We start from the raw sequence: 26837 nt of genomic DNA, 5'->3' as shown, positions 1-26837 counted from the left end.
AAGTGGTTAAAAAATTCTTAGTTCCACCATTTATCAGCTTGGAACTTTGGGCAATGTACTTAACCTACATCTGTGCTTCAGTTTCTTCAACTTTATCATTGATAATAATAGTACTGACCTCTGAGTTGTTATGAAGCTTGCATGAGTTAATATCTGCAGACCAGATATTAAGATATTCTTTTAAGAATAACATTGGCACACAGCAGAAGTTATATGTGCTTGCTGTTATTATATTTCCAGGTTGTTATTCATATTACAGGATTGTCTGGTGAAGCAGGTAATTTATTTATACTCCAGTAGGGTGAACAGAGTGCAGAAAATAGCAAACAAATCTAGAGAGGTTCAGGCAGGTTTTCCAGTGGCCATTAGAAGACCTGTCACCGTTTAACAGAAACAGGGTACCTTAGAAGGTGGCAGACCAACTGGTAAGGGCAACTCTGAGCCACACTCCTAGGAGGGGACTAGAGTTATAAGAGACAGTTGTAGCAATCCAAAATGGCGACAATCGTACTATATATGATGTACAAGGTGAGTACTCAGGCTGGGAGAATGGGATGCAGGAATGGAGGAAGGGCCATTAATATCAACATAGGGGTCACAGCAAAACCCACTCCTAGAGACATCATTGTATGCAACTGTAAGCCCAGGAAGGCAGAGGTGGAAGGAATGAGGCAGAGCCTATAACAGATCCACTCTTTCAGTAACCCTGTTTTAAAGCAAAAATTTCCAGATATTTTAGAACTGAAAAGTATTACTTCTTTTATTTTAGTTTATTTCATCATCTTTCCCTAAAATTGTATGGCATATGCCTTTAAAAATTAAGTTGCATTAAGATCTTTTTTATGTCTTTTTTTGATACTCCTTGAAACAATTGCAGAACCCCAGGATGTGGAGAACAGCCCTGGGAATTAGCTCCCCTAGGCTCTTATTATGCGAAGGAGGGTAATGAACACTATAAAAGCCTTTCTAACCTGTGAAAGTAAAAGCTTTGGGCATGGAGCCATTTTAATTCAAATTTATATCTATTTCTAGAAGGGTTTGCCAAACAGGGTACATTCCAGTATGACGTATTAAAAATGACAAAGAGGGCTTCCCTGGTGGCGCAGTGGTTGAGAGTCCGCCTGCTGATGCAGGGGACACGGGTTCGTGCCCCGGTCCGGGAGGATCCCACATGCCGTGGAGCGGCTGGGCCCGTGAGCCATGGTCGCTAAGCCTGAGCGTCCGGAGCTTCTGCTACGCAACGGGAGAGGCCACAACAGTGAAAGGCCCGCGTACCAAAAAAAAAAAAAAAAAAAAAGACAAAGAGCCTGGAGTTCTTATTAGGGTTGGAGTATCAAATCTGCCCAGGTCTGGTTGAGAGATGTTATTTCACCATAGAACCCATGTATTAACTCACTCCAAAACCACATCTAAGCCCAGTCTTTTAAAGGTTTCTGTATTCTGGAGTTTGAAGTGGAGGCTGGGGGGGAAAAAACAGACTTAGAACAGTTTCTTTCTTCGTCTTTCAATCCTGACCACCCTTTGCACCTCCAGAGGGGAAAGAGAAAAACAAAGAGAACCCAACAAAGCAAGAGGTTGTTTTGGAATGGTTTCAACAACTTAGAAATGGATTAAATTACTAAAGTGCTTGAATGTGCTCCAGAAAAACATCCAAAACACAACAACATCAGTAATCGTAATGAGTTTACCTTACTCCACCACTCAAATAAAGCACAGCCATTTTTGATACAGAGATTGCAGAGAAATGTCTCCACTGTAGCCTTCTGGATAAATATAGTATAATGAATGACACCCACAAAAACATGCCCATAGGAAACATAGTCACTGTTGTAAAGTACTGCTTTTTAAAAATGCTGCTTAATATAGGTCACTGACATCACAAAGCAGAGCAATTCACTAAAAGTAATTCTGTGGGAGGCAATATGAAATGATTCAAGTATATTGTCACCTCTTGGTCTGGTTTAAATCACAAAGAGATTTTAGACTCTAGACTGAACCAGTTCTCAAAGTTTTGCTTGTCTGTCCACGTGCAGGTGGGGTAGAAAATGGCAGCATTTATGCAAGGAGTCACCATATCCATCTGAACACCAAGAATTGTCAGTAGAATAAATGAATGTGTTCATGCATGTGGACAGCAATAAAATAAAAGCTCATTTTAAAGTGTTATTGAATGTTGATCATTGTTGAAGTTGAGTAAAGGATATGTGGAGTCGATTGCAACATTCTCTACTTCCGTGTATATTTGAAATTTTCTGTAAGAAAACATTTTAAAAGAGTGCTATTCAGTATGGAGTTTTCTTAAAAAACTAAAAATAGAGTTACCATATGATCCAGCAATCCCACTCCTGAGAATATATCCAGAAAAGATGAAAAGATACATGAACCCCAATGTTCACAGCAGCACTATTTATAATAACCAAGACATGGAAACAACCTAAATGTCCATCAACAGATGAATGGATAAAGATGTGATATATATATATATATATATATATATATATACACACACACACACGTATATACACACATATATATAATGGAATATTGCTCAGCCATAAAAAAGAATGAAACAATGCCATTTGCAGCAACATGGATGGACCTAGAGATTATCATACTAAGTGAAGTCAGACAAAGACAAATATTATACACTATAATTTATATGTGGAATTAAAAAAATGATACAAGTGAATTTATTTACAAAACAGAAACAAACTCACAAATACAGAAACAAACTGATGTTTACCAAAGGGGAAAGGGGGGGGGAGGGAGAGATAAATTAGGAGTTTGGGATTAACAGGTACACACCACTATATATAAAATAGATAAACAACAATGACCTACTGTATAGCACAGGGAAATATATTCAATATCTTGTAATAACCTACAGTGGAAAAGAATCTGAAAAAGAATATATAGATATAGATATAGATATGTATATATGGATATGTATAACTGAATTACTTTGCTGTATACCTGAAACTAACACAACATTGTAAATCAACTATACTTCAATTTTTTTACATATTTATTGGAGTATAATTGCTTTACAATGGTGTGTTAATTTCTGCTTTACAACAAAGTGAATCAGTCATGCATATACATATGTTCCCATACCTCCTCCCTCTTGCGTCTCCCTCCCTCCCACCCTCCCTATCCCACCCCTCCAGGCGGTCACAAAGCACCGAGCTGATCTCCCTGTGCTATGCAGCTGCTTCTCAATAGCTATCTACCTTACATTTGGTAATGTATATATGTCCATGCCTCTCTCTCGCTTTGTCACAGATCACCCTTCCACCTCCCCATATCCTCAAGTCCATTCTCTAGTAGGTCTGTGTCTTTATTCCTGTCTTACCACTAGGTTCTTAATGACATTTCTTTTTCTTAAATTCCATATATATGTGTTAGCATACAGTATTTGTCTTTCTCTTTCTGACTTACTTCACTCTGTATGACAGACTCTAGGTCTATCCACCTCATTACAAATAGCTCAATTTCGTTTCTTTTTATGGCTGAGTAATATTCCATTGTATATATGTGCCACATCTTCTTTATCCATTCATCTGATGATGGACACTTAGATTGTTTCCATCTCCAGGCTATTGTAAATAGAGCTGCAATGAACATTTTGGTACATGACTCTTTTTGAATTATGGTTTTCTCAGGGTATATGCCCAGGAGTGGGATTGCTGGGTCATATGGTAGTTCTATTTGTAGTTTTTTAAGGAACCTCCATACTGTTCTCTGGGAAACTCTTTACATTAAAAAAAAGAGTGTTATTAAATTAATAGTAAATTTTCAATGTTTTCTCACCCAATTGATGGTAAAAGTACAGCCACTATCATGGAGGAGGCCTGAGAAAAGGTTTTACTTTAGAAAGAGATTTTCATACTCAAAATGGTTTGGAAAAACTGCTACAGAGTATGGTCTCTAATGTGGGATTTGTGTACTCTATGAGACTGCAACATGATCCATTAGAACTAGTGTTTATATTAATTTTTAATCTTAAAAGAAGAAAAACTGTTTCATTAATATCTAACATAAAGATTGACTCTGATGTCATCACTCAGTCTGTCAAGGAAAGATGCCTTTTTAACAATGGGTGAGAAAGGAAGTGTTTTTCAAAGTAATAGGTCATAGAGAGAGCTTTTTTTTTTTTTTTCGGTATGCGGACCTCTCACTGTTGTGGCCTCTCCCGTTGCGGAGCACAGGTTCTGGACGCACAGGCTCAACGGCCATGGCTCACGGGCCCAGCCGCTCCGCGGCACGTGGGATCTTCCTGGACCGGGGCACGAAGCCGTGTCCCCTGCATCGGCAGGCGGACTCTCAACTACTGCGCCACCAGGGAAGCCCGAGAGAGCATTTTGATAACAGATATTTGAAGATGTTTTCATCATCTTGTAATTTTGTTGCTGAGAGCTAAGTGTGTCACTATTTGCACAGTTGTAAGAAAAACTGTAACGGGACGTTATAAACTTGCCTAAAACAGTCTACCCCAATAGCTTGAACTGGTTTGTAGAAACATTTTAATGTGCAAGAGCCACTGATCGATGTCAGGGAGAGTGGAAATTTAATAGCCAAATTTTAATAAAAAACCTTTGCGTAAATGAAAAGTTGGTAACAGGATTTACTGAGCACAGCTAATGTCATACTGCAGCCATTTAGATCTATGAATCTTTGTGAGATATCGTTTCTAGCTATGACATTCATTGGAGCCAAGCCTTACTTTAAACTGAGCTCCATATTCCAAAATGTTAAACCATCATTTCAAAATTAAGGAGGCATATTCAATCACATTGTTCTCACTAAAATATTTATAATAATATGTTTCAAATAAGAGATTTACATATATAATCAAATAAACTTTATTTCTAAATATTATTTCATATTTATCTCATACTTTAAATGTTCTGTTTTGCATGCTTTATAAGGTGTATAATATACTAGTAAGGCAGTACACAAATATCACATTAATTTTTTAAAGATAAGTGTATTACACGTAGTATCAGTTCCACTATATTGATCTCAGCTGTGAGATCATTTGAGCCTCATTTCTTTTCAATAGCAGTTCTGTAATCACTATTTCTGTCTATTCTGTGATTGTTCCAGTTTTCTAACTCTTCTTGGGTCCATTTCAGAACTTTATATTTTAAGAGGAGACATTCTGTGTTCTCAAGATTTTATAATAAATTGCCAGATTGTTGTACATAATCATCTCTAATATTTTTAATCTCTTCCATCTTTGTATCTCCTTTCTTGTTACTAACATGGTATAATGTTGCCTTCTTTATTTTTATTTAATCAGAATCAGCAGGGAAATACCTATTCTATTAGTCTTTTCAGATACCAACTTTTGGTTTCATTTATATTTTCAACTCTTTCTCTGTTTTCTAGTGAATCAACATAAGCTTTTATCTTAATACCTACCTCCTGCTTTCATTTGTTTTACTTTGTTTTTCTTTTTCTCATGTCTGAGGTTATATACTTTGTTCATTTGATTTGGGTCTTTTCTCAAAATTAAATATAATATTGTGTACAGCTATACAATTTTCTAGAAACCTAAGTTTGAAAAAGAGTGTTATTCAGTATGGAGTTTCGGGAATGAAATCTTTTCTTTGTTATTGTATTTTAGAAAATTTGGGGTTTTTTTTTAGTTATGATTTCTTACTTGGTTAAGGGATTACTTATAAGCATTCCTCAGTTTATAAAAAAATCATTTTGGGTCCACTTTTCATTGTTTATTCTTAGTTTTATTGGATTATGATGGAAGAATGTGGTCTGTTGACTTTCTACTTTTGGTAAATTATTAAAGTTTCTTCTGGTCAAGTAAAAAAAGATAAGTGTATTATATTGATACATTTTAATACCTTTTTATGTGATTGCATTCAGAAAATCTTCTCAAATTTTAGCGTGTACACACATCATTCTAAGATCTTGTTAAAGTTCGGCGTCTGATTCAGTAATTCTAGGGCAGGACCTGAGAGACCACATTTCTAACTAGGTCCTGGGTGGTCCTGATATTGCTTGTCCTCAGACCACACTTGGAGCAGCAAGGTCATGGGGCAGGGGGAAGGTGGGTATGTTTTACTATAGGATTGCACAATCAAAAATATGTGGAGATGACTAGGGGATGAATGGACTACACTCCCTGCAGGTTGTCCTTCATAACTACTATTTCTCTCAGTGGAGTTTCTGGTAGGGACTGAGCTGTAATGACTGATGTTCTGCTCCCTGACAAGCACCTGGATGCAGCTCAGCTCTGCAACTTTAGCAGTCAGCTGAACTGAGATAGACTGGCCATTCTCAAATTCAAACTGATGTGACCAGTGATGGTGCATTGCTCCAGTCTGGAGCTGATGGATAATACCTGCTGCTGCCTCATAGGACTGATGTGAGGATTAAATGATATAAGACGTCGAAAATACTTTGTAGAGGGCTTAGTAAAGTGTATCTATTATTGTTGGAGGTGTGGCTGCCTGTGGACTGGGCCAAGATCCTTTTCAGATGGTTATTTTGTGTCTTCTTTAACACTGAGACAAACAGGCCATCAAAACCCCATGTCATAAAACGTGACGTTAAAAAAATTTTTAACCCAGAAGTATTTGAAAGTGACTATAACCACCTCAGCTACTAAAAGCAAAGAAACAAACAAACAACACACACACACACACACACACACACACACACACACACACACACACCACAAACTCAGTAAGCACCCAAAGCACTGGCTTTAAGAAATGTAATTTACTTGTGTGTCCTACCAAATATACTAGCTGCAGAATATATCCTCAAGTACTTGATTTATGGAATTATTGACACTATTTACCAACGAGAAGTTGGGAGCATCTACTGAAAATGACAAATTTGTTTACTGATATGTAAACTTTCTTTCTAGAAATAATTAGCTGAGACATTTGTTTACTAAGATCACTCGTAGCTTGTGATAATAATATCATCTGCAAACAGAAGAATGTTTATGTTTATGTTCGCATTTTTTGTTAATGTGGGCTGATTTCACATTTTAAATCAAATAAGATTTCACCAAATTCATACCTAGTACATTTGCGGGCATGGAAGAGAGCTTTGATTGCAAGGGCCACAATTCCCTTCTTTTTTTTAAAGCTGTTCTACATGTGAGCGCAAGTCATCAAATAAAATTAGAGCTACCTAGTGAGGATGTGGGGAAAAGGAAACCCTCGTCCACTGTTGGTGGGATTGTAAATTGGTGTAGGCACTGTGTAAAACAGTATGGAGGTTTCTCAAAAACCTAAAAATAGAACTACCATATGACCCAGCAATTCCACTTCTGGGTATATACCTGAAAAAAACACTAACTTGAAAAACTACATGCACCCCTATGTTCATAGCAACATTATTTACAATTGTCAAGATATGGATGCAACCTAAGTATCCATCAACAGATGAATGGATAAAGAAGATGTGGTATATATATACAATGGAATACTACTCAGCCATGAAAAAGAACAAAATTTTGCCATTTGCAGCAGCATGGATGGACTTGGAGAACATTATGCTAAGTGAAATAAGTCAGACAGAGAAAGACAAATACTGTATGATATCACTTATATGTGGGATCTAAAAAATACAACAAACTAGTAAATATAACAAAAAAGAAGCAGACTCACAGATAATAGAGAACAAGCTAGTGGTCACCAGTGGTGGGTGGGGAGGAGCAATATAGGGATAGGGGATAAAGAGGTACAAACTATTCTGTATAAAATAAACTACAAGGATATATTGTACAACACGGGGAATTTAACCAATATTTTATAATAACTATAAGTGGAGTATAACCTTTAAAAATTGTGAATCACTATATTGTACACGTGTAACTTATATAATATTACTCTGTATATCAACTATATTTCAAATAAATGTTTTTTTAAAAAGAACTTAATCAGAAAAAAATATTAAAAAAACTAGAGCCACCTATAAATTTGCAAGTATCAGCTCACTTGTTTGGTTCTAATGTTGTAACCCTCAGAACCCAGCTTTGCGGTTTTTCCCTTTTCATGTTTGAAAGGTAGAGCTTCACATAATACATGGAATTAATATAGTTCGTTCAGAGCCCAGAGCTGGCCTACTGTCCATGTTGGTGAACAAAACAGTAGAAGTCCTTTTAACATTTTTCAACCCTAAATACCATAGCATGTCAGGCCTCTTTCTCTAGACACAGAGTCACATGTCTCCATCTTCTTTTACTTGACTCTGTTTCTCATGGGACTGTACAAGTTTCTCCCTGATTCTGTTTTCTCTACCTTTTCTGTCATAGGATGTTAGTCTCATTCTTTACCACACTTCCAGTCTCCCTCCCTAACCCTTTTTGTCTTTAGTTGAGTTCTCTGAGGGCAGAGACTGTCTCTGTTTTAGTCACAGCTGTATTACCATCATCTAGCATAACACTCGGCACAGAGAATTTGTTAAATAAATATTTGTTGAAGGTTTGAATAATGTTAAGGTTGGATTTCCTTTGCTTATTTCATGATGTGGAAATATCTTTTTTCTTTCTTATCTTACTTTTCTTTCCTTTGAATAAATTTGATCAATTCAAGGAGTTCCAGAGCAGGAACACATAGACACCAAAGTTTCCAGGACAATAAAAATTGTGAAAAGCTTTTTGCTTGCTTCAAAGTGGACATGGAAAATCTTTCCCAATTTATAGATGTTGACTTGAACTCCTTACCTGCTTATTGATGTAGGAAAAGGCCAAGTATGATTTTTTTAAATGTAAGAATGAATATTTCTTACACAGTGGGATTTACTAAGCCAAAAAAGGAATGGCATTTTGTGACATGCTATAACATGGATGAACCTTGAAAACACTATGTTTAGTGAAATAAGCCAGACATAGAAGGACAAATATTGTAGATTCTACTTACACTAAGTACCTAGAATAGGCAAGTTCATAGAGACAGAAAATAGAATAGAGGTTACTAAGGGCTGGTGGGAGGGAAAATGGGGTTGTTACTGTTTGATGGTTACAGAGTTTTTGTTGAGGATGATGAAAAAGTTTTGGTTATAGACAGTGGTGATGGTAACACAACACTGTGACTGTATTTAATGCCACTGAACTGCATATTTATAAATGGTTAAAATAAATATGATTTATGTATATTTTACCGCAATAAAAAAGAGGAATTAAAAAAAAGAATGAATATTTCTTCCCTCTGTTACTTAATATTCATCAAGCTAACCATGAATGTCAAAATAGACACACTATCTGTGCTCACAGTATGAAAAATCAAAGAGAGAAGTACCTTGTGTCTTATACTATTACCCTCATGGCTTCTCAGATTTAGCCTGGATGGGAAAAAAAGGCAGGCTGAATAGCCTGTGTTTATATAAATCCTGATCTGTGTGCCCTCTGACTCCCAAGATGACTGAGTGGGTGGAAGCACGCACATGCATTGTGACAGTGTGTACATAAATACTGTCACATGTAAGGCCAGGAGCAGGGTGACATAGAGAGCAAGTCACAAGTTGTCAGGACTCTAAATTGAAGTTTTGTTTTTATCAGGGCCCTAGAAAGCCAGAGCCACGTGAAGTCATGGCCCTTAACCACGACCTCTCCCACATACTGAGGGGAGAATTCAGATGCCCACTGCAGTCAGTCGGTCAGACTGCTTCTCGCATGCTCCCTGCCTCCACTCTGCTCCACCCTGGAACTCTTCTCCGCTATGGCTGAGGCTGAGTGAGATCCTTGAGATCATATCTTTATCCCCTTTCTACCCACATCACCCCCAAACTTGAAACTCCCAGGGTTTAGCACAAAGCTTAGTAAGTGCCCAATAAATATTTGTAGACTGAATTAGTGAATGAATGAATGTTGCTCTGGCCAAAGCCGCAGCTTCCACACCCTGCATAACTGCACTCAGTACTGACCCTGAAGATAGGAAAAGCAGTACAACTGATGCTGTAAGAAAATGTTTCTTGTTTATACTGCTGCATCTTGATCTTTGGCTGATCTAAGCACAAAGAGAACTCTTTCAGTTCAGAGAAAAGAGGTTTATGGTGTGTGGCAGAGCTAAGAACAAAGGGCTCAATTGACAGACTGGAGACACTCTCAGCTTCTGAGAGCCTGGAAACTCCATCTATAGATCGGTCCCAGAGGGCAGAGCCAAATAAGGGCAGATGGAGAACACAGCTTTCTTGGGAACTGGTTTTCCACTCCTCTGAGGCAAAAATACATCACTCTATAGCACCCTGAATCAATTCTCCAAAATATAGTGCTGTGTCCTTGTTTGCCAGTGTCTAAAAATAAGTCCTTGTCATATTTTTATTCTCTTTGTCTTAAAGTCATCCAACCAGCCTTGCTTGCAGAATATTAATTGCAGTGAAGCAGAAACCAGGAGATTAAATTGAAGCTACCTTTGAACGGAGCTCCTTAACTGATGACTGACTTGTTGCCCCCAAGCTAAACTCTCCTTTCTCTCTGATCATGCTCCTTGCCATCTGCAACTACGGGACAATGAATCGACAGCTAACTTTACGTCAGCTTTCTTTAGGCTGGTCATTAGAGTGCCTACTGTCTGACAGTGTCAAATTCTAGCCTAGGGTTGTGACAGGGATTTAATGCTGTGTCCCAAGTGGGCTACTGGGCTGGCCATTAGAGTAGCAGGTGTCACTAATTTATCTTAACCCTGCCCCGCCACAGACTGTTTAAATTCACATTGCCCTTACCATATCTGCTCTGCCCCTACATTAAACCTTTCAACCAGTACTTTCCAGATAAAACTAAGCATTATTCATGTATGAAGCACTAAGTGTTATTTTTGGAATAGACAACAATTCCAAGAAAAGTTAACAATAACTGAATCCTATACACACTAGGGCTGGGGCACCATTGTCATATTAAAGAAGAAACCATACTTGACTCTGAATTAGTAGAACGATACTTTGAAACCCAACTTCTAAGAGAAAAGAAACCTTAAAATGCAATGAGTTGGTAGCAAGACCTGAGTTGAGTTCTAGTCCAAGCTCAGATACGTATTTATTGGATTATTGGATTCCTTTGGGTACTTTATTTGCCTCTATTTCTTAGTGCCTCCAGCTATAAAAATAGAAGTGATTTATCTACTCTTTATTTCAGAAAATTGTTGTGGGAATGACTTGTATGACCTGAAAAATAAATAAGCTCCTTAAACAAAGCACAATAAAAGTACAATTATTTTGAGTTGCTATTGTAGGGTTAAATAGAACAATTCAATCAAAAGCCACAGTGTTTGAGAACATTCTTAATTTTATTTTCTTTAATTTTATAAAATACATTTTGTAAGATAAGTTTCTAAAAGTTTATCCTTTATGTGTGTTAAAAATGGAATTCTATATCAGAAATGAAGGAAACACTTTCAGTTGATTAACTCTCTTCATGTGTGTATATGTGTGTATGTATGCATGGGAGGTTTTCAGGGAAGGGTTGGTTATTTGTTATGTTATTAAATCAAAACAAAACACAAGGTATGGATTACTTCACTTTCCTTGATCTTGATTGGTTTCTTACAGAACCTTTTCCATCTGCTCCCTCTATGCAGCCTGGAAGCTTGTCTTGTATACTGTTCTGAAAGCAAATATCAAGTGTCTTTTTGTAAACCTTACATCTCCTTAAACGTTGTTGAAACCACTTTGGGGGAGAAAACAAAACGACTCTTTACAGCAACAGAGCCACATACAGCCATACCCATAAAATCTTTCCCTTAATAAAGACAAATCAACTTTTTATTTTTTAACCCAAAGTTAAAACCCAAACACAGAAAGGGAAGACTGAAACCTGGGAGCTATTCGAATTTCAAACTCTTTCCACTTTTCCTTTTCCATGGAAGCTTACCAACTGAATAGCTGATGGCTGGTGCATTCAGATATATGATCTGCACCAGGAGAGAATAACCTGTATGTTAAACCTAACTCTTTAATACACCAAGGTAACATGGCTAAATCAAATCATCTCCCGCCAGCTAGAAAGAATGATCAAATAGGTTATTCAAACTGAGGTTCAAATTCACCAAATCTGTTTCTGCAAAGGACGGAATAATTGGTCTAAAATCCCAAGAGATGCAATAACTAGCCAATTTTACACATCATTTGCGTTTTTTAATGTCCAATTTTCATTTGTTAAAGAATCATAACCAAAGAATCGTTCTCCAGACCTTTCTGGTACAACCCCAAACAAGCGATAGACAAACTGAAAAATGTGAAATGTGCATCATTCTGAAACAAATCAAGATCTTCAAATCACCTGCTATGACTGAATGGATAATACCCCATGAAAAGAGCACCATTGTGAAGATATGACAGAGGCCGAAGTACACAACTAATTAACAGAAAGAAGACATGCTATCCAAAGAGTTATCTATCCTGTGTCTACCAGAGGGCTGGCTCAGTTTACACCGTTAGCCTCTAGCAACTGCTACTCCTTAGGCCAGTCTTTTTTCGTATGAGCTAGTTTCTCTCTATCCTCAGCTCCTTGGAAACCACAGGGTTGTCATGGTAGCTGTTATCAAGGAGAAGGGAGTGAGAAAATGCTGACAACACCTTGTTTCTCTTCTCTAACGAGGTATAAGGCCAGGTGCCCCCTTTGTCTCCACAGACACTACGCTCCCCTATGCTATAAGTAAGGTTGGCTGAGTTAGGGCTTAAATAGTCCATTGCCATCGGGGTCAGTGCTCTCTTTCTATGGGTGAAAGATCCTTGCTTTGACCCCCTTCTCCCAGCTGCAATAGGTAGATTTGGGCAAATGCTCTTATTGTTTTGCTGGCATTCTTTTTTCTTCTATCTTCAATGGTAATAGGGAGACAGGAATGAGTTCTCAGTTTTGTACACCAACGAGGATATATTTGGCCCCCAAAATGGCAAGGGGGCCAGGTACATCCCTTTTCTCTACCTGAGCATCTTTCTTTCCACTTTGTTTCCATCAGTGGAAGTGCCCTTTGAGAAGAAAACACTTCCTGGTCCTCAGGAGATGCTTGAAAATTGAATTGAGCCTCCATTTCTTTGTGACTTGCAGTTGGGGAGTCACCATCTTAAGCATTTCCCATTTCTAGCAGGAACCAGCTATGAAGCAAAATGACTAAAAGAGGTACGTAAGAGGGGAGAGTCCACGGAGAGACATTAATCACCACGAGACTCTCCTTTCTTGTTACACTCGTCAAGTAAGAAGAGGGCCAGTCAGTGGCAAAGGCAAAGAGTTAACATGGGAGACGCAGCATTGTAGGCTGTGTGGTTAGAGCCTCGCTATTAGAGAAAGGAAAATTTCTACAGGATATCAGAACTTGGTGCCTCGGCCCATGAGTTTCAGGACGGCAAAGTTGTAAGTGGCAGCAATCATGAAGGTGAGCTGTAGGTAAGAGAAGAGAGAATATGAGTGAGAGTAGAAAAGGCTCCCTCCTCCACTCCTTTTGGGAACGAGGAAGGGTAGAAATAAAATCATAGTTAAATAAAGAAAAAAACTCCTGTTCTGCAAAAAGCAGCACATCCAGGCTTTTGCCCTGTAAACTTCACTAGAAGTCCTCTCTGAGACATTTCCTTCCAATGGCCCAGGCCCAGAGAATCAACTCGACAAGGAATTTTTCCACACCTCTGCTCAGCCCAGCACTGAGTTTTCCTCAGGAAAGTGAACACTAACTGGGCTCTGCCATCATATCTTACGTGTCTGAGCGACCTGGATTCATAGGGTGCTTGCTGTAGACGCATAGCCACACGGTGCAGCACAGCCTTCCCCTGCTTAATGCATCCATTTATTTCACAAGATGAGGAACAACTCGACTCCGTAGAAAAGCCTCAGCGGTGGGGGCCAGGAGTGCTGCAAGCTGATCCTTGGTTGATCACCACTTATTCAGTGACTGGAGATAAATTGCTTCACCCTTCAGTACCCCGGGTTCTTAATCTGAACAATGAATGCACTACATTGACACTGAGCCGAAACACCATCCATAATAACAATTCTAATAATGTTAAGAGGTCCTTCCAGTATTTTCAGGAGAGTAACTAAATCCCTTGGAGAGCATCCAAGATGATTCCTATTTACAGTATATAGAATTCCAGGCTACCAAGAATCATGTTTAGTAAGGTTTCAGTGTTCTTGTCACTGATCTGACCGGAATGTGTTGAGAATTAACTATAATTTCTGACTGCAAAGCACCTGGCTCTGTAAATGCTCTATCTTATTATTCTTGACCACGAATCTCTTTCCTCTTCCTCACACCACTTTGCTTGTTCTTATCTCATTTCTGAAAATTTTCTGCCTTGCCAACCCAAAGTAGAAGGCCACAGTCTCTACACTCTGCTGTCTCTGCCCAGCAGCTTTTCTCCAGCACTTCAAGGTTAGAAGGAATCTACCTCTTTTTACCTTTCAGCAGAGCTGTACCCAAGCTATCCCAGGACCACTTATTTTCCAAGATCATTAAAAGACAACTCACCAGGGAAACCAGTGTTGCTGCGGCCCCCACAAATGCAGCAATAAACAGGTGGAAGGTCATTTGGAACTGTAAGAAAATGCAAAAGGGAGAACTGGGTCTTGCAACAGCTGAAATAGGCTCTGCTGCAGATCATGAGTGCAACTTTCTGAATGTGTCGATATCTTTCTGTGTGTTAATTTGGCATCTCTAACTAAGTTGTTACATCCGTGAGTGTAGGCCTCCCATTCTTCAATGTACACCATGGCACCTGACCCCATAGCACCCAGAACACAGAATACTCATAAAATAGTATGGTCTTCCCAAATAATCAACTGATTCCCCTGGGTTGTGCCCAGAATCCCAAAACATCTTGCTTTCAAAGAAATAGTTTACTGCCTTCTTCCTCAGGATTTACTTTTATTCCCCTGCCTCCTTTGTGTATAATATCCATTCTCAATACAGTGTTTCCTTTTTCAAATGTACTTTCTTTTTAAATGAGATTGAGAAGTTCCAAACTAAATGTGTTTTATAAAACCTACATATGTCTGGGCACAACCCATTCTCTTGATAAGGTTTTTAAGTAAAAGAATGAAAATTTTCACTTGGGGGATTTTGCCATTAAGCTCTACCTTTACCTAGAGCTAAAAATTTCTCTTTTAAGGGAGGAAGTCTTAGAATGGAAGGCTTTCTCTGCAGCTTTAAGGAAAATAGATATTTTACCATGTATGCTCATTGGCTCAGGCAATATTTTATAGAAGGCAATTTGCTAACTCAAAATCCAGCAAAAAGAAATTGTGGTCCTTAAAATCAAAGTTGGGTAGAAATTTTATGTTACTAGCCATTCCACTGTAAAATAACCCAATGCCCCACTCACCTCAGCTGTTTTGCAGATGGACAGAAGGTTGGAGCCACACACCTTGCCAGGGAAGGCATTCCATGGGAGAACACCTACATAAGACACAAATATCAACCAAGGTAAGCTTCACAGAGTTATGGGGCTATATGGAGCACTTCTTCCATCTTTAATCATCCTGGCTGAAAAGTTGGGTCCTACTGACAATCAGGATCTTCTTTTCTAAAGATTTACCCAAAAAAACAGTTGCAAATTTTTTTGTTTGTTATTGAAATGCGCTGCTTCTGGGTTGGGGACAGCAGTCAACTGGGGTAGAGCAGTGCAAAGAGCTAAGAAAACTCCCACCACCTCCAAGAAGTTCCCTTCTCAGGGAAGAAACCTCTCCAGTTTCAATGAGAAGGATTAACAAACTAGATCCAAGCATCCATATTTTTATTTTTCCCCATAATTACCACCTTCCTTACCCTAAGAACCAAATATATAGTGCTTCGATAGGGGGTAGGGGAGCCAAGCCACCTTAACTCACCATACATTCTGGCATCAGCACAGAGACTGCCTATACTGGCAGAGGTCTTGCTGGGGGTGGCAATAGACTGGCAAGTGGTCCAAGTGTTGAAGTAAATGTACACAGGCACAGCAGAGCAGGCAAACACCAGGAGCCACACAATGGTCAGGGCATAGGTGATGCCCACAAACTAAAACAATTGACATGGGGTGGTTAGAAATCAACATCAGCCTGCAGACATTGAAATATAAACAAGGAGATCCTGGAATGGCATGTACCAGACATGAAACCAGGTTCCAGGGATTTCCACCAAATGAAATTAGTAAGCAGGGCACCTCTACCAAATGTCATTGGCAGTATCTACTAGAGAACTGGCCCCAAATATGACAGAGGGTGGGGGGAATGGGTGGGGGTTGGAGTGAGGAGGACCCCTGGGTTAGAGAGGCTTCAGGAGATTGTTTGGGCAGATAAGGTGTGAAGAAATCAAAAGAGATCTTGAAAGAAAGTCGTGCCATTTAAATGCCTTAGGCTGAGCTTAGAAAATGTTCTTTGTCAAAGGACTTTGGATCCCTAGTTATTGAACAAAGCCAATAAGAGATTTAAATTTCCGATCCCAAAACCTTTCTAAGCCAACTGCTAGCCACAAAAGACATCACCACAACCCACAGATGTTCATCCCCCAAAGGATCTTTAACTCTAGAGGCTGGAAACCAATGTATACCTCACTGGAAGCATGGATAGCCCTCTAACAAAGATAAAGTATTAAATATGCAGATCTACACTAGCCCCCTCTGGGGCCTCCAACAATGTAGGATCCCAGAATATTATGGATTCCATCTTGGAGTCAATTACTTAATTTCTATGATCCACCCTCCCTCTCAGATCAGGTACCTACCTACATCTCAATCCCACGAGTAGCATTTTAAACTCTTGGGCAGTCAGATCTACTCTTGTTGTGGTCCCAGCTAGGAGGGGAGTAAAGGGGTACCAACAGATGGCTTAGAAATGGTCTGATTGAACAAAGCATCCCACGAAACTCATGCTTTTCCTTTTGAGATGAAATTTTCTAGGGAACTTTTAAAAAGTGAGGCTAAGCCAGCTGGGCACCACGTTCTTCCTGACCTTCTCATTTGGCTGCAGCCATCACGTCCTCACTCAAAAGCCAGGCCCCTAAAGAGGACCCAGCCTTGGGTGGGGGTGTGGCCACAGACTCACGCCCAGTTGTCCCCCACCCCCTGTTATTGCCACAAAATCCTGAGGATGATCACCTTGTCGGGATGTCCTAGCCATTTTCCCAAACAATGACACACCCGCTCCAAAGAATGAGCTTGATGTTGGCCTCTGGAACCCCTCCCCTTCTGGCCCCCTGTTACCGTTGCACTCAGGCCCTTGCCGCAGATGGTGGTCTTGTAGTCGCCAAAGATCTGCCTGACTGCGCCGGTGGTGTAGAAGCCCTCAGCCAGCAGGAGGGCCCCATAAAGGAAGAAGAAAGAGGCAGTTCCATAGATGACATACTGGAAAGCATGGATCCTACATTAACAGACAGACAAAAAGCCAGAAAATCTAATGAATTGAGGGCCCAGTTCCCTTGCTGCATAAGTTAGTTGGACCCTTGAGTGGGCACCTAAACAAGGCTAGGGATTCTTTAGAGGGATCACTAGGTTCTTCCTCTGTGCTTCTACCTTATCTTCATTGAAGTAAAAGAAGATGCTCCTCCCAACACCTGGTTTACCCTGTAACCTGAAGAACCGGGGCACTACTCTCCTTGACCTGACCCTTCAGAGATGCTCCCTCAGAGGAGAGAGTGGAGAGGAGCTAGGCAAGAAGGAAGAGGGATGAAAGAAGAGGAGTCTAACTTGCCCTAGGAACAGGAGAGGCTTAGTACTGTGCCTGAGCGGACTCAAGTGGTGTGGTAAACCAAGAGAAGCAGCCCCACCCTGTCTAGTCGTGCCTCCCCCGAGTTCTTTATATGGACCACTTCAGAGGCTCCAACTCTGTCCATGTTAACCCTACTTAGCAGAAATTAAAACATGTGGGACAAAGCAAGGGTGGGGTGGGTGTGGTTAGGAGTGGGCTGGCAGGCAGGCAGAACTCCCCCTCTGAATGTGGCACTCTCCCTTCATTTAGGGCTTCAGATGTGGCACAGGTAGAACCTGCACACAGAAGGAAGATCCAGGAATCCTGTCTGTCCCCACACCAATCCCCTACTAGTCACTAAGGTACTGATGAGTTCTGTATCTCAAAGATAGACAGGGTTCGTGGGGGACAGTAGGTACTTACACATTGATGAGATATTCATAGTCCTGGTAGTTTTTGGAGAAATAGGTCTCAATTAGCTTTTCTGTGCCAGTGAGTGCTTCATGTCCGCAGCCACAGAACAGTGCCACCCCAAAGAAACACAATCCAGTGGCCACCAGGGAAGCAAAGGGGGCCCCTACGAGACATCTCGCACAGCACTCTAACAAGCCTGAGGACAAAAGAGGGTAAACAGTCAGGGATGGGCAATACATAGCTCATCACTCATCACTCTCCACCAGCCCAGCCAGGCCCTGTGCTCACATGCACGGATGGTAGGGGGTGGGGGTGGGGGTGTCACCCCAGAGGCCAAAAGCAGGAGAGTCCAGAACCTTAGACTTTTAGAATGTGAGATTGACCCCCCCAAACTATACTTTGTTCCATTCTTGAAGATAAATCCTTACCTTTAATCCCCAGAATGTAAGTGGGTTTTTGAACAATCGGTATTCAGGTAGCCGGCTAGAGAGATGATGCAATCATTCCCTCCTTTCTTCTCATTCTGATTTGTTTTCATCATTTATCAACTCTTATGGAGTACTTACTATGTACCCAGCATTGTGCTAGGTATTATGTGGAGTGTGAAGGCGTAAAGACATAGACTCTGCCACAGGGGACTTGTTTGTCTACTGAGGAGAATGAGCTAGGTAGACCTAATATTTTCAACTAACAATTCCAGGCAGCCAAGTAAATGGTTATAAAGAGTAAATGCCCTTAGAATTCCAGGAAGGGGTGAGTGTAGGCCAGAGATATTGATATTGTCAGACAACATTTGAGCCTTAAACAGCATTCCGGGTGGAGAAACTTTGGAAATTCCACGTTCCTGGGTATTCCTGAACGTTGTGTGTATTTGCTGCATGGAATGCTTGATTCTTCTTAGTCTGGATGTGTGGAGAGCAGTCCAAAGGAAAGGAGGGAACTGGCAGAGGATGGGAAATGGTAATGGGAGGATTACTATTATTCTCAGTAATAAACAATGCAGGCTGAATGATTTTTGGACACTTTGCACTGCTGATTTGTCCCCCAATACTACAGTTTGGCCAATGTCCCCACCCTCAGTCCTACCCTGGAGTTCTGTCAAAACAGCTACAAAGAGACTTTATACAAAGTCAACAAAGCATGAAACGTCTTTCTGGAATGGCAAAACACACCAGGGCCTGGGAACACAGGTGTCTTAAAGTGCTAAGGGTCCCTGAGATTCCCCAGACCTGGTACCTCAGGCCTCAAGCCAGTGTTGCTGAGAAGCAGGAAAGGCACGCAAGTCACAGGCTCTGAGAGCAGCGGTGCCCCTAAGTACTAGCCCTGAGCTCTAAGATGTCACATGGAGTGAAACTTAAAAAATATCCAGTAGATGACTGACTAGATGGGAAAAGGATGGCTCCCTCTGGCCTCTCAGCCAGATCCCCAAAAGGTGGAAGAAATGAAAGTGTTAAACTCTTCAGAAAAATGTTATATATACACTGATTTTATCTATCCACATATCATATAGATATGGCCTATGAATTATTTTTGTATTTTTGTGTATATATGTAGTATACACATATATAAAATATGTGTGTATATAAAATATGTGTACACACACACACGTACACACAAATAATCAGCAAATGTGCTGAGAAGCTGCTATTTTGGAAAAGCATGTTGGAACTCCTTACACAAATCAAATAAATTGTATTAATTTTTAGGTTTGGATTTTATCCAAAGCTCGCTTGTCTATTCCAGGGTACCAGGGACCGGGGGAGTCCTTTGCCTGAACCTCTTAATAATAGTACAGTTTCTTTTTAGACCTGAGTGCTTGACCATCTGGTGATTTGCCTGGCTGAACTGCATCCATGTGAACAGATTTTGAAGGACCAAATTATCTCTATCGTGAGAAAGTTGAGGCAGAGACATTTACTTATCTCTGTTCTCAGAGCCACAGAATGAGTGAGTCCTCTTACCCACTGTCCCCTAAAATGACAGCCCTTCCTTGGTACTCAAAGAGCCACTTCCTCAAAGATTCTTGTATGTCACACCAGACAAGACTCAGAAGCCCAAGCCAAGCAAAATAAGTAGCTAACATTTGCAGCAGAACTGAATTTCCTCCCTTTTCTAAGAACTGAAGCACTGCTGTCAAAAAACTTGGCCTCTGTGGGAAGCAGTGCTTCATTAGAGCTGGCCCACGGGGGGTGTGCGCGTGCGCACACACGTGCCAGGGCGGGGACACATGCATGAATGCAAATGTTCACATAAACACATGTATATACCAGAGAGAAAACCATAGCAGTTTAAATTGCTCATTGTCCTCAGGAAACATTCAGAAACTGATCTTCCTCTTTCTCAACAGGTTAAGATACTAGATGTATCCTGTAAGTCAAGAAAAGGAGCTTGGAAATAAACAGTGCTGCCATTTTCCTTCTCGGCCTATCCAACTCTTCTCCACCCCCAAACTCTTAGAATCTTCTAGTAAAGAAGGTCTCTGAAGCCTGGGGGTGGGGGAAGGGAAGGTCAGTGACCCCACTGTTCCCTCTCTCCCCAGCACAGGGTCAAGGCTTGGACAGAGCCCTCCATAGCTCCCCTGGACAAAGAAGCCTTGTTTTTCCCTGAGATCTCAGGAGCCTCATTGGTATTCTGCAGGGGCCTGCAGGCCTGGGGGTGGGGAGGGGATCAGACCCAGGGAACAATGGAAGAACTGTTTGTTTAGCCCAGAGTAAGGAGAGTCATCGTCCGTAGCAAGTGACCGTCTTGTGCCCACTCACTCACCCCAGCTTTCTCACCCTGGAAAGGGCTAAAATGGTGGTGCAGGTGTGAGCAGGGATGGAGAAACGTGAACTCTTGCTAACCAAACAGAGAATTCCTCTCTAAGTTTTAGCTGATGCCCCCTCCACGGTTGTAAAGATGAGGAAAAAAGCCACTTTAGTCTATCTGATCCCTCAAGCATCATCCAAATAACCAGAGAGTATCACATATAGTGTTCTTACTGGGTGATAAAGGGCTAAGCCATGGGAGCAACTCTGAATCATCAACTGATATTCTTTCTTCTTACATCCACTTTTCCTCCATTTTCTTAGCGCTCAAATAACTTAGCGCCCCCTTTTCTGCTCCACTGCCACTCGAAGCAAGGTACTAAAGGACATAGGCTTTAATGAGTCTCTAACATGGAGTTGGAAATAAATGGCCCTGGATAAATCTATCACTCTTCAGCTATAAACAGTTCAACAATATCAGCATAAGCATCAGGTGTCCACCTCTTCACATTGAAATGAAATGTTTGTTCTGGGGGCATTTAAGTTCAGCAGAAGTGAGGGATCTCAGTCAGTCAGTCCAAGCAAAAAATCAAATTTTGGATTCCAACTGGGAAAAACTTAGAACATGCAAGAAATTGTGTCATCAAAGTAGTTGACAATCAGAACATTCTGAGAAAGGTCCATTGGGTTCCCTTTGATTTGGGAATGTGTGAACCTAAAGCCAGAGGGTCTCCATTTCAGAAGACTTCACGGTTGAAAAGATATCGGTTTGATTCAGGAAGGCTGTGAGGGATTCTGAAGAAGTTCCTTGGCTCTTGCAAGGACATTCTCACATTTCCAGGCTAAGTATAGACTGCAACATGGTGGAGTTGGCATAAAAGAACTATATAGCAACAATATTACCCAATGCAACAGAATTGGATTAAACCACCTGACTTTGTTGAGAGGTGATAAAGAAAAATAATAACCTTCCCCGGTGTTTTCCTTTCATTTCTGTTCATTGGATTCAGTACAATTATTAAGCATATTAGCAGTAACCTAGACACTATGGGAAACAAAAGGGAATTATAAGGCCCAGTCCCTTTCTTCAAAGACCTTTCAGTCTTATTGGGGAAAACAAACATGTCTGTGAATCAAAAACCAAAGCTGCCTATAATCTAGCGTTAAAATGTGTATAACCAAGTCCTGTGGGCAAAAGGTAAGCAAAGGGGAGATATTCAGTGTTGGCTAGATATATCTGCGAACTCCCCAAACTAGTCTAATCAATCTGTGATAGAACTTCAAGCCCTTCTCATTAATGCTCTTCACAGGAGTCTGAAAAGGATCAACGGGACTGCTGTGACTCATCCAGATTCGTCTATCCAAGGGACTGGATTGATCCTGATGCTGTCTCTTTAAGCAGGAGCCAAAAGCTCCCAAGCCCTCCCTCCTTTCCCATGCCCTGGGAACGCCTCAAGGACAAGCTCCGTGATGGAAATTTAGTGTGAATCTGGGAACCCATCAAAGGGAGGAAAGGAAGGGCTTTCATGGAAAGGGATGGTAGAAAGAGACCAATTGTGCCTTGCACAATTCCCAGCCTGTCCCTTGAATCCAGCTGACAAAGGGAGAGATAGAAGAACCCTATACAATAGAGCTAAACAACAGGCAGGCTCATTGAGTGAAAAACTGGCCCCATCTCCCTAAGTCTCTAATCTGAGCTAAAGTCTTACCCTCCTCCCAGAACCCACCCCTTAACCTCACCCCAGGAACAGAGGCTCCCTTGATCAGGACCTATCACAGTTGACAGGACCAAGATGCTAGAGCAGCCGTGACTGGTACTGGGGATGGATGGGGATGAGTGGGTGGGTTCTAGGAGTAAAAGAACAATCAACAGGAGGTGCCAGAGACAAAGACTTTTGCTTCTGGCCTTATCCTGACCAGACAAAGCCCTGCCTATAATCTTGTCTTTCCTACATGAAATCAGCACTTATACCACATTCAAGCGCTGGAAAGGGGCTCTGTAGCCCCTGAGGCATGGGAATCCAAGCTTGCTAGATAGTCAAGTCATGCAGAGTTAAACATAAAAGGAATCTCAGGCTCCTCTTTGAACAGGTATTATTATTGCCATGGCAACAGCATCTGGACCACCTTGTTTCCTATGTTCCCTACTCCTCCCCAAACACACACATACAGGCACGCATGCATGGATACACATGTGCACACATGTATGCCAATTTATACCCAAACATTGGGAGACTGGGGTAGAGGCTGGATTGTTAAACTCTATCTCTGACACATTGTCTTCGCCTTGCCCACTTCTGGAAAGGTTAAAGAGAAGCGCCTGGCACTAAGCTGAGAGACAACAGTTTTCATACCTTATTCCTTAGGTTAGTCTCCCACCATTTCCTCCTCTCCCCTTGGTTGCAGTGTGAAGCTGATCTAGGGAACCTTGTTCTCTTCCTCGGGATGTCACTGACTCCTTTCCAGAGCCCTGTCTGGCAGAAAGCTGAGAGGCCAGTGCGGAACTGAACGATCACCTCTAGGACCATTTTAAAATAACCAAGGAGGAATTAATCAATCAGTACTTGCTGAGCTTTTGCTGTGAGTTTGACACTGGGCAGGCCCTGACAGTGGGAAAGGAAGGGAAAGCTACTCTGTTCACTTCCCATGGCTGCTGTGACCCTTCCTGATCAGGTCACTGCCCTGACTTGATGTTCTCTGGACCTGAAGTTCTGTGGGCAAGGAGGGCATTTCTACTGTTGATTTCTTTCAGCACCAGGAATCCTGGGGATGGTTTTCAAGGATTTAAGTTAATACACAAAAAGGTAACAAGGGAAAATGATTCCACTGGCTGGGGTTCTGCCTTCATAGGTTTGGAGACTATATTTCCCCTCCCACCCATTTCCCAGGGGTTTCTTGGGCCTTGTTACTACTCAGAGAGATTTGAGAGCATAGTTCTAGTTGTCAGGCTATTGAGTAAATTGTTGGATTTCCTAGCACAGAGCCAGAGCAAAAGGTCCTCGAAGCAGAGCAGACCTTTCAATCTGCCTGGCTCTCCAAGAGCGCCTCTGGCTCTGCAGGGCCAAGGTGAGGAGTGGGGTGGGGAAGGCTACCTATGATCATTTTGGTCAGTGTCTCTAGGAAAGGTAAGTGAATGTGCTGGTTTGAATCTGCTTTCTTTTTAGCTCCTGGCATTCTTGCAGCATTCTGGCCATCGTGATGGGATTCAGATAGTCTTCAGGCATTTTGTAAAAAACTGGACCGCTGCTCTGCCTCCACACTTTTTGCCTAGGCTACATTCACTTACTCTGAGCCAGCCAAAACTACTCTGCTCGGCAAACAGCCACCTTTGGAGGGAAGCATCATAGTCTGGTTACCGGGGTAACAGCCACTGTTCTCAGACATCAGGCTTTGCAGGAGCCAATGTTTTGCTGTTCAGTAATGGCATTATGTTACTAAGCAGAGAATAATCAGCTACTGCTCTTTGGCTCTTTTCCGGTTCCATTGTTATCCCAAAGACTCATTTGGAACATCCCTCTCCCAAGTCAGGACAAGTTTTAATGAATTATCATTTCCCCCGTAAACCTTTTGTGTGGACACTACTGAATTCCCTGTTCCTCTTCACTTCCAATCCTACTGGATTCTGTATGGTTGAGGTAGTGAGCTCCCTGTTCCTGGGGGTGATTAAGAAGAAGCTGTAGGAATGTTTAATTGGCTGTTGTAGAAGGGAATCCTGCATTGAGAATAAGCTCAGGCAGCTTCTTAAATTCCTTCCAATCCCAGATTCCACGATATAATTTGTCTACTACAATTGTTAAACAGCAAACACTCCATGTCAGAAGTAGTAGCAGTTCAGTACCTTGCTGGAGATGGTCTATTATTTACAAAGTACTTGAGATACTTTGTCATTGAATAACTGAGAACTCAATGGCTACTCCATCATGTGCACCTGGCCCAAGGATGGCCCACCCCCAGGATCTGGTATCCAATACACAACCTCTACTGTGCCCTCACTATGGTAATCTCCCCTGAAGGAAATCATCCAGCCTCCATAACAGGAAACTATCCCTATGGTCACCTTATTTGTTCCTGCCTTTTCCTCAGGGCTTTCATCCTCTAAGGAAGTAATATTCAGCATCCTTCTTTACTCCCTCTCCTTTTTTTAATTCACAAGCTACCCAATCAGCTGCCTTGACATTAGGTAGGGTTCTTGATGTTACCTAGGGCAGGAATTGAGTTCCTCCAACATTCACTTCTCACCTGGCCACACTCAATTGGACAAATGATTCTTACCCAAGTGCACAGAGTACATACAAAGAAAGCCCAAACACTTTGTAAAGAAGAGTCAGCCTGTACATGCATTATTATATAATAATTGGTATGATTATTATTTACAATTGTTCTAGAGCTTGCCCATTTTCAAAGGACTCCCACATCATTATTATTTGATTTTTATAACCCTGAAAGTAGACAAAGCAGTTATCGTTATCCCCATTTTCCAGATGATGAAGTGATCATTCACAGCAACCTACCCAATGTCACGAAGTTCATAAGTGGCAGATCTGGGATTCAAACCTGGTTGTGTTAACTTCTAGACAAGTTCTCTGCCCTCTTAATTATCCTGCCTGAATACACGCTTCAAAAAGCTCTCTCAGTGTTTCAGGATGAAACAACCTAAAGTCTGACACCAGCTTAGTATAATTGAAAACCTATCTCCATGGATGTTGTTGGAGCCTTCTGAGTATTACATTTGATGGTGAATACTCAGGACAATTGATTCTCATTTCATTTAGGATGTATTCAAGCTGCTGCTCTTGTTTTGCCAAATGTGAGAAATGTCTACATGTTTCTGTGGCATCCTGTGTGGACAAAGACCCTTGTGCTCTGCACACCTTGCTCTGAGTAGACACCACCAGAGACCAGACCTCAGACCTCATAGCTTCTCTACAGAGAAGCCCTCAGTACTCAACCAAGTCAGTAAGAGCCCTAAGGTCCCATCAACCTCCTTGTCATAGCAAGGATTTAGAGTCTGAGCCATGGCCTCAGGAAGGCTAAGTCTTTAATATTTGCTACATATGGTCACCCATACATGTGCATGCACGCACACAAACACACACACACACACACACACACACACACACACACACACACACCCTTACCCATATCCGTTCCCTATGGTAAAGCCATTGAGGACTTTATTCTCATTTCCTGAACCTGAGATTGGCCTCCTCAGCCATGGCCAAGCCTGAGCCCATCTCTCCCAGTTTCCTTCTGATGCCCAGCAGGGTCCAAATTTTGTATCAAGCAAGCAATTATTTTGAACAGCTGAGGGCCAGCCAACATTAGTTTCCTCCAGCAAAACCAGGGATGTCAGCTGACTGGGCCATTACAGGGGCCTGGGAACCAGGGGAAAAGAGAAGGTAGAGGGAAGTGAGGGGGTAGGAGGACACATGACCACATCCAGCCCGCCGGGCACTCTCTCCAAGGACCTGTGGGACTCTCCACGTGCTGCTGGAGTTCTTTGACAATAAAGCATCATTCTCAGTACAGCAAAGGAGTTAATTTAATTGCGTGCTAAGGAATTAAAAAGAAAACAGGTGCCAAAACACAGCTCATTTCAACCATTAGAAACCCCGAACCGCAAAGTTCTTGCAAATTCCTGTGCTTTGGCTTGAATTTTCCATGCTAAAGTTTTTGAAACTCACCCATGTCTTTGGGACTCTGATTCCAATTGTAGCCTGCTGGCTAGTCTGCTTTGCGGCTGACTTTGTTCAGCTGGAAGGATCTTGGTCTCTCCAGTCTCCTTCTTCGGTCCTTTACTTTTTCTCTCTGAGTATCTTTGTCCTCTTCTCCTGCAATGAAAAGGGCTTTCTGATTGACAGCCAACCCCCTTAAAGGGACAGGCCCGCTTTCCTCCTCCTCTCCTCCTCCCCTTCTCCTCCCCTTGTCCCCACCTCCTCAGGGATACTCCCTTCTCTAAGGCCTCCATCTTCTTTCTGCTTTTCACTGCCAATTGTCTCATTTTTTTCTTTTTTTTCCCCCCCTAAGGCTTGCCTGTGTGGAATTTCACT

At 41.5% G+C, this 26837-nt stretch overlaps 1 protein-coding gene across 1 annotated transcript; it reads right to left on the bottom strand.

The window, feature by feature from the left end:
• Nucleotides 1–11581: 11581 nt before the first annotated feature.
• PLP1 (proteolipid protein 1) lies at nt 11582–26620 on the bottom strand. The gene is made up of 7 exons (XM_079910291.1): nt 26472–26620; nt 18050–18236; nt 17143–17299; nt 15791–15959; nt 15286–15359; nt 14433–14498; nt 11582–13351 (listed from the first exon to the last, which is right to left on the bottom strand). The coding sequence occupies exons 1-7, from the start codon at nt 26473–26475 to the stop codon at nt 13280–13282; spliced, it is 729 nt and encodes a 242-aa protein (XP_079766417.1). The 5' UTR covers nt 26476–26620; the 3' UTR covers nt 11582–13279.
• Between the last annotated feature and the right edge of the window lie 217 nt (nt 26621–26837).

Source organism: Stenella coeruleoalba, assembly GCF_951394435.1.
Source record: "Stenella coeruleoalba genome assembly, chromosome: X".
Lineage (NCBI taxonomy): Eukaryota > Metazoa > Chordata > Mammalia > Artiodactyla > Delphinidae > Stenella > Stenella coeruleoalba.
The sequence above is the reverse complement of the archived record's forward strand: the minus strand, read 5'-3'. Positions and strand labels throughout refer to the sequence as shown.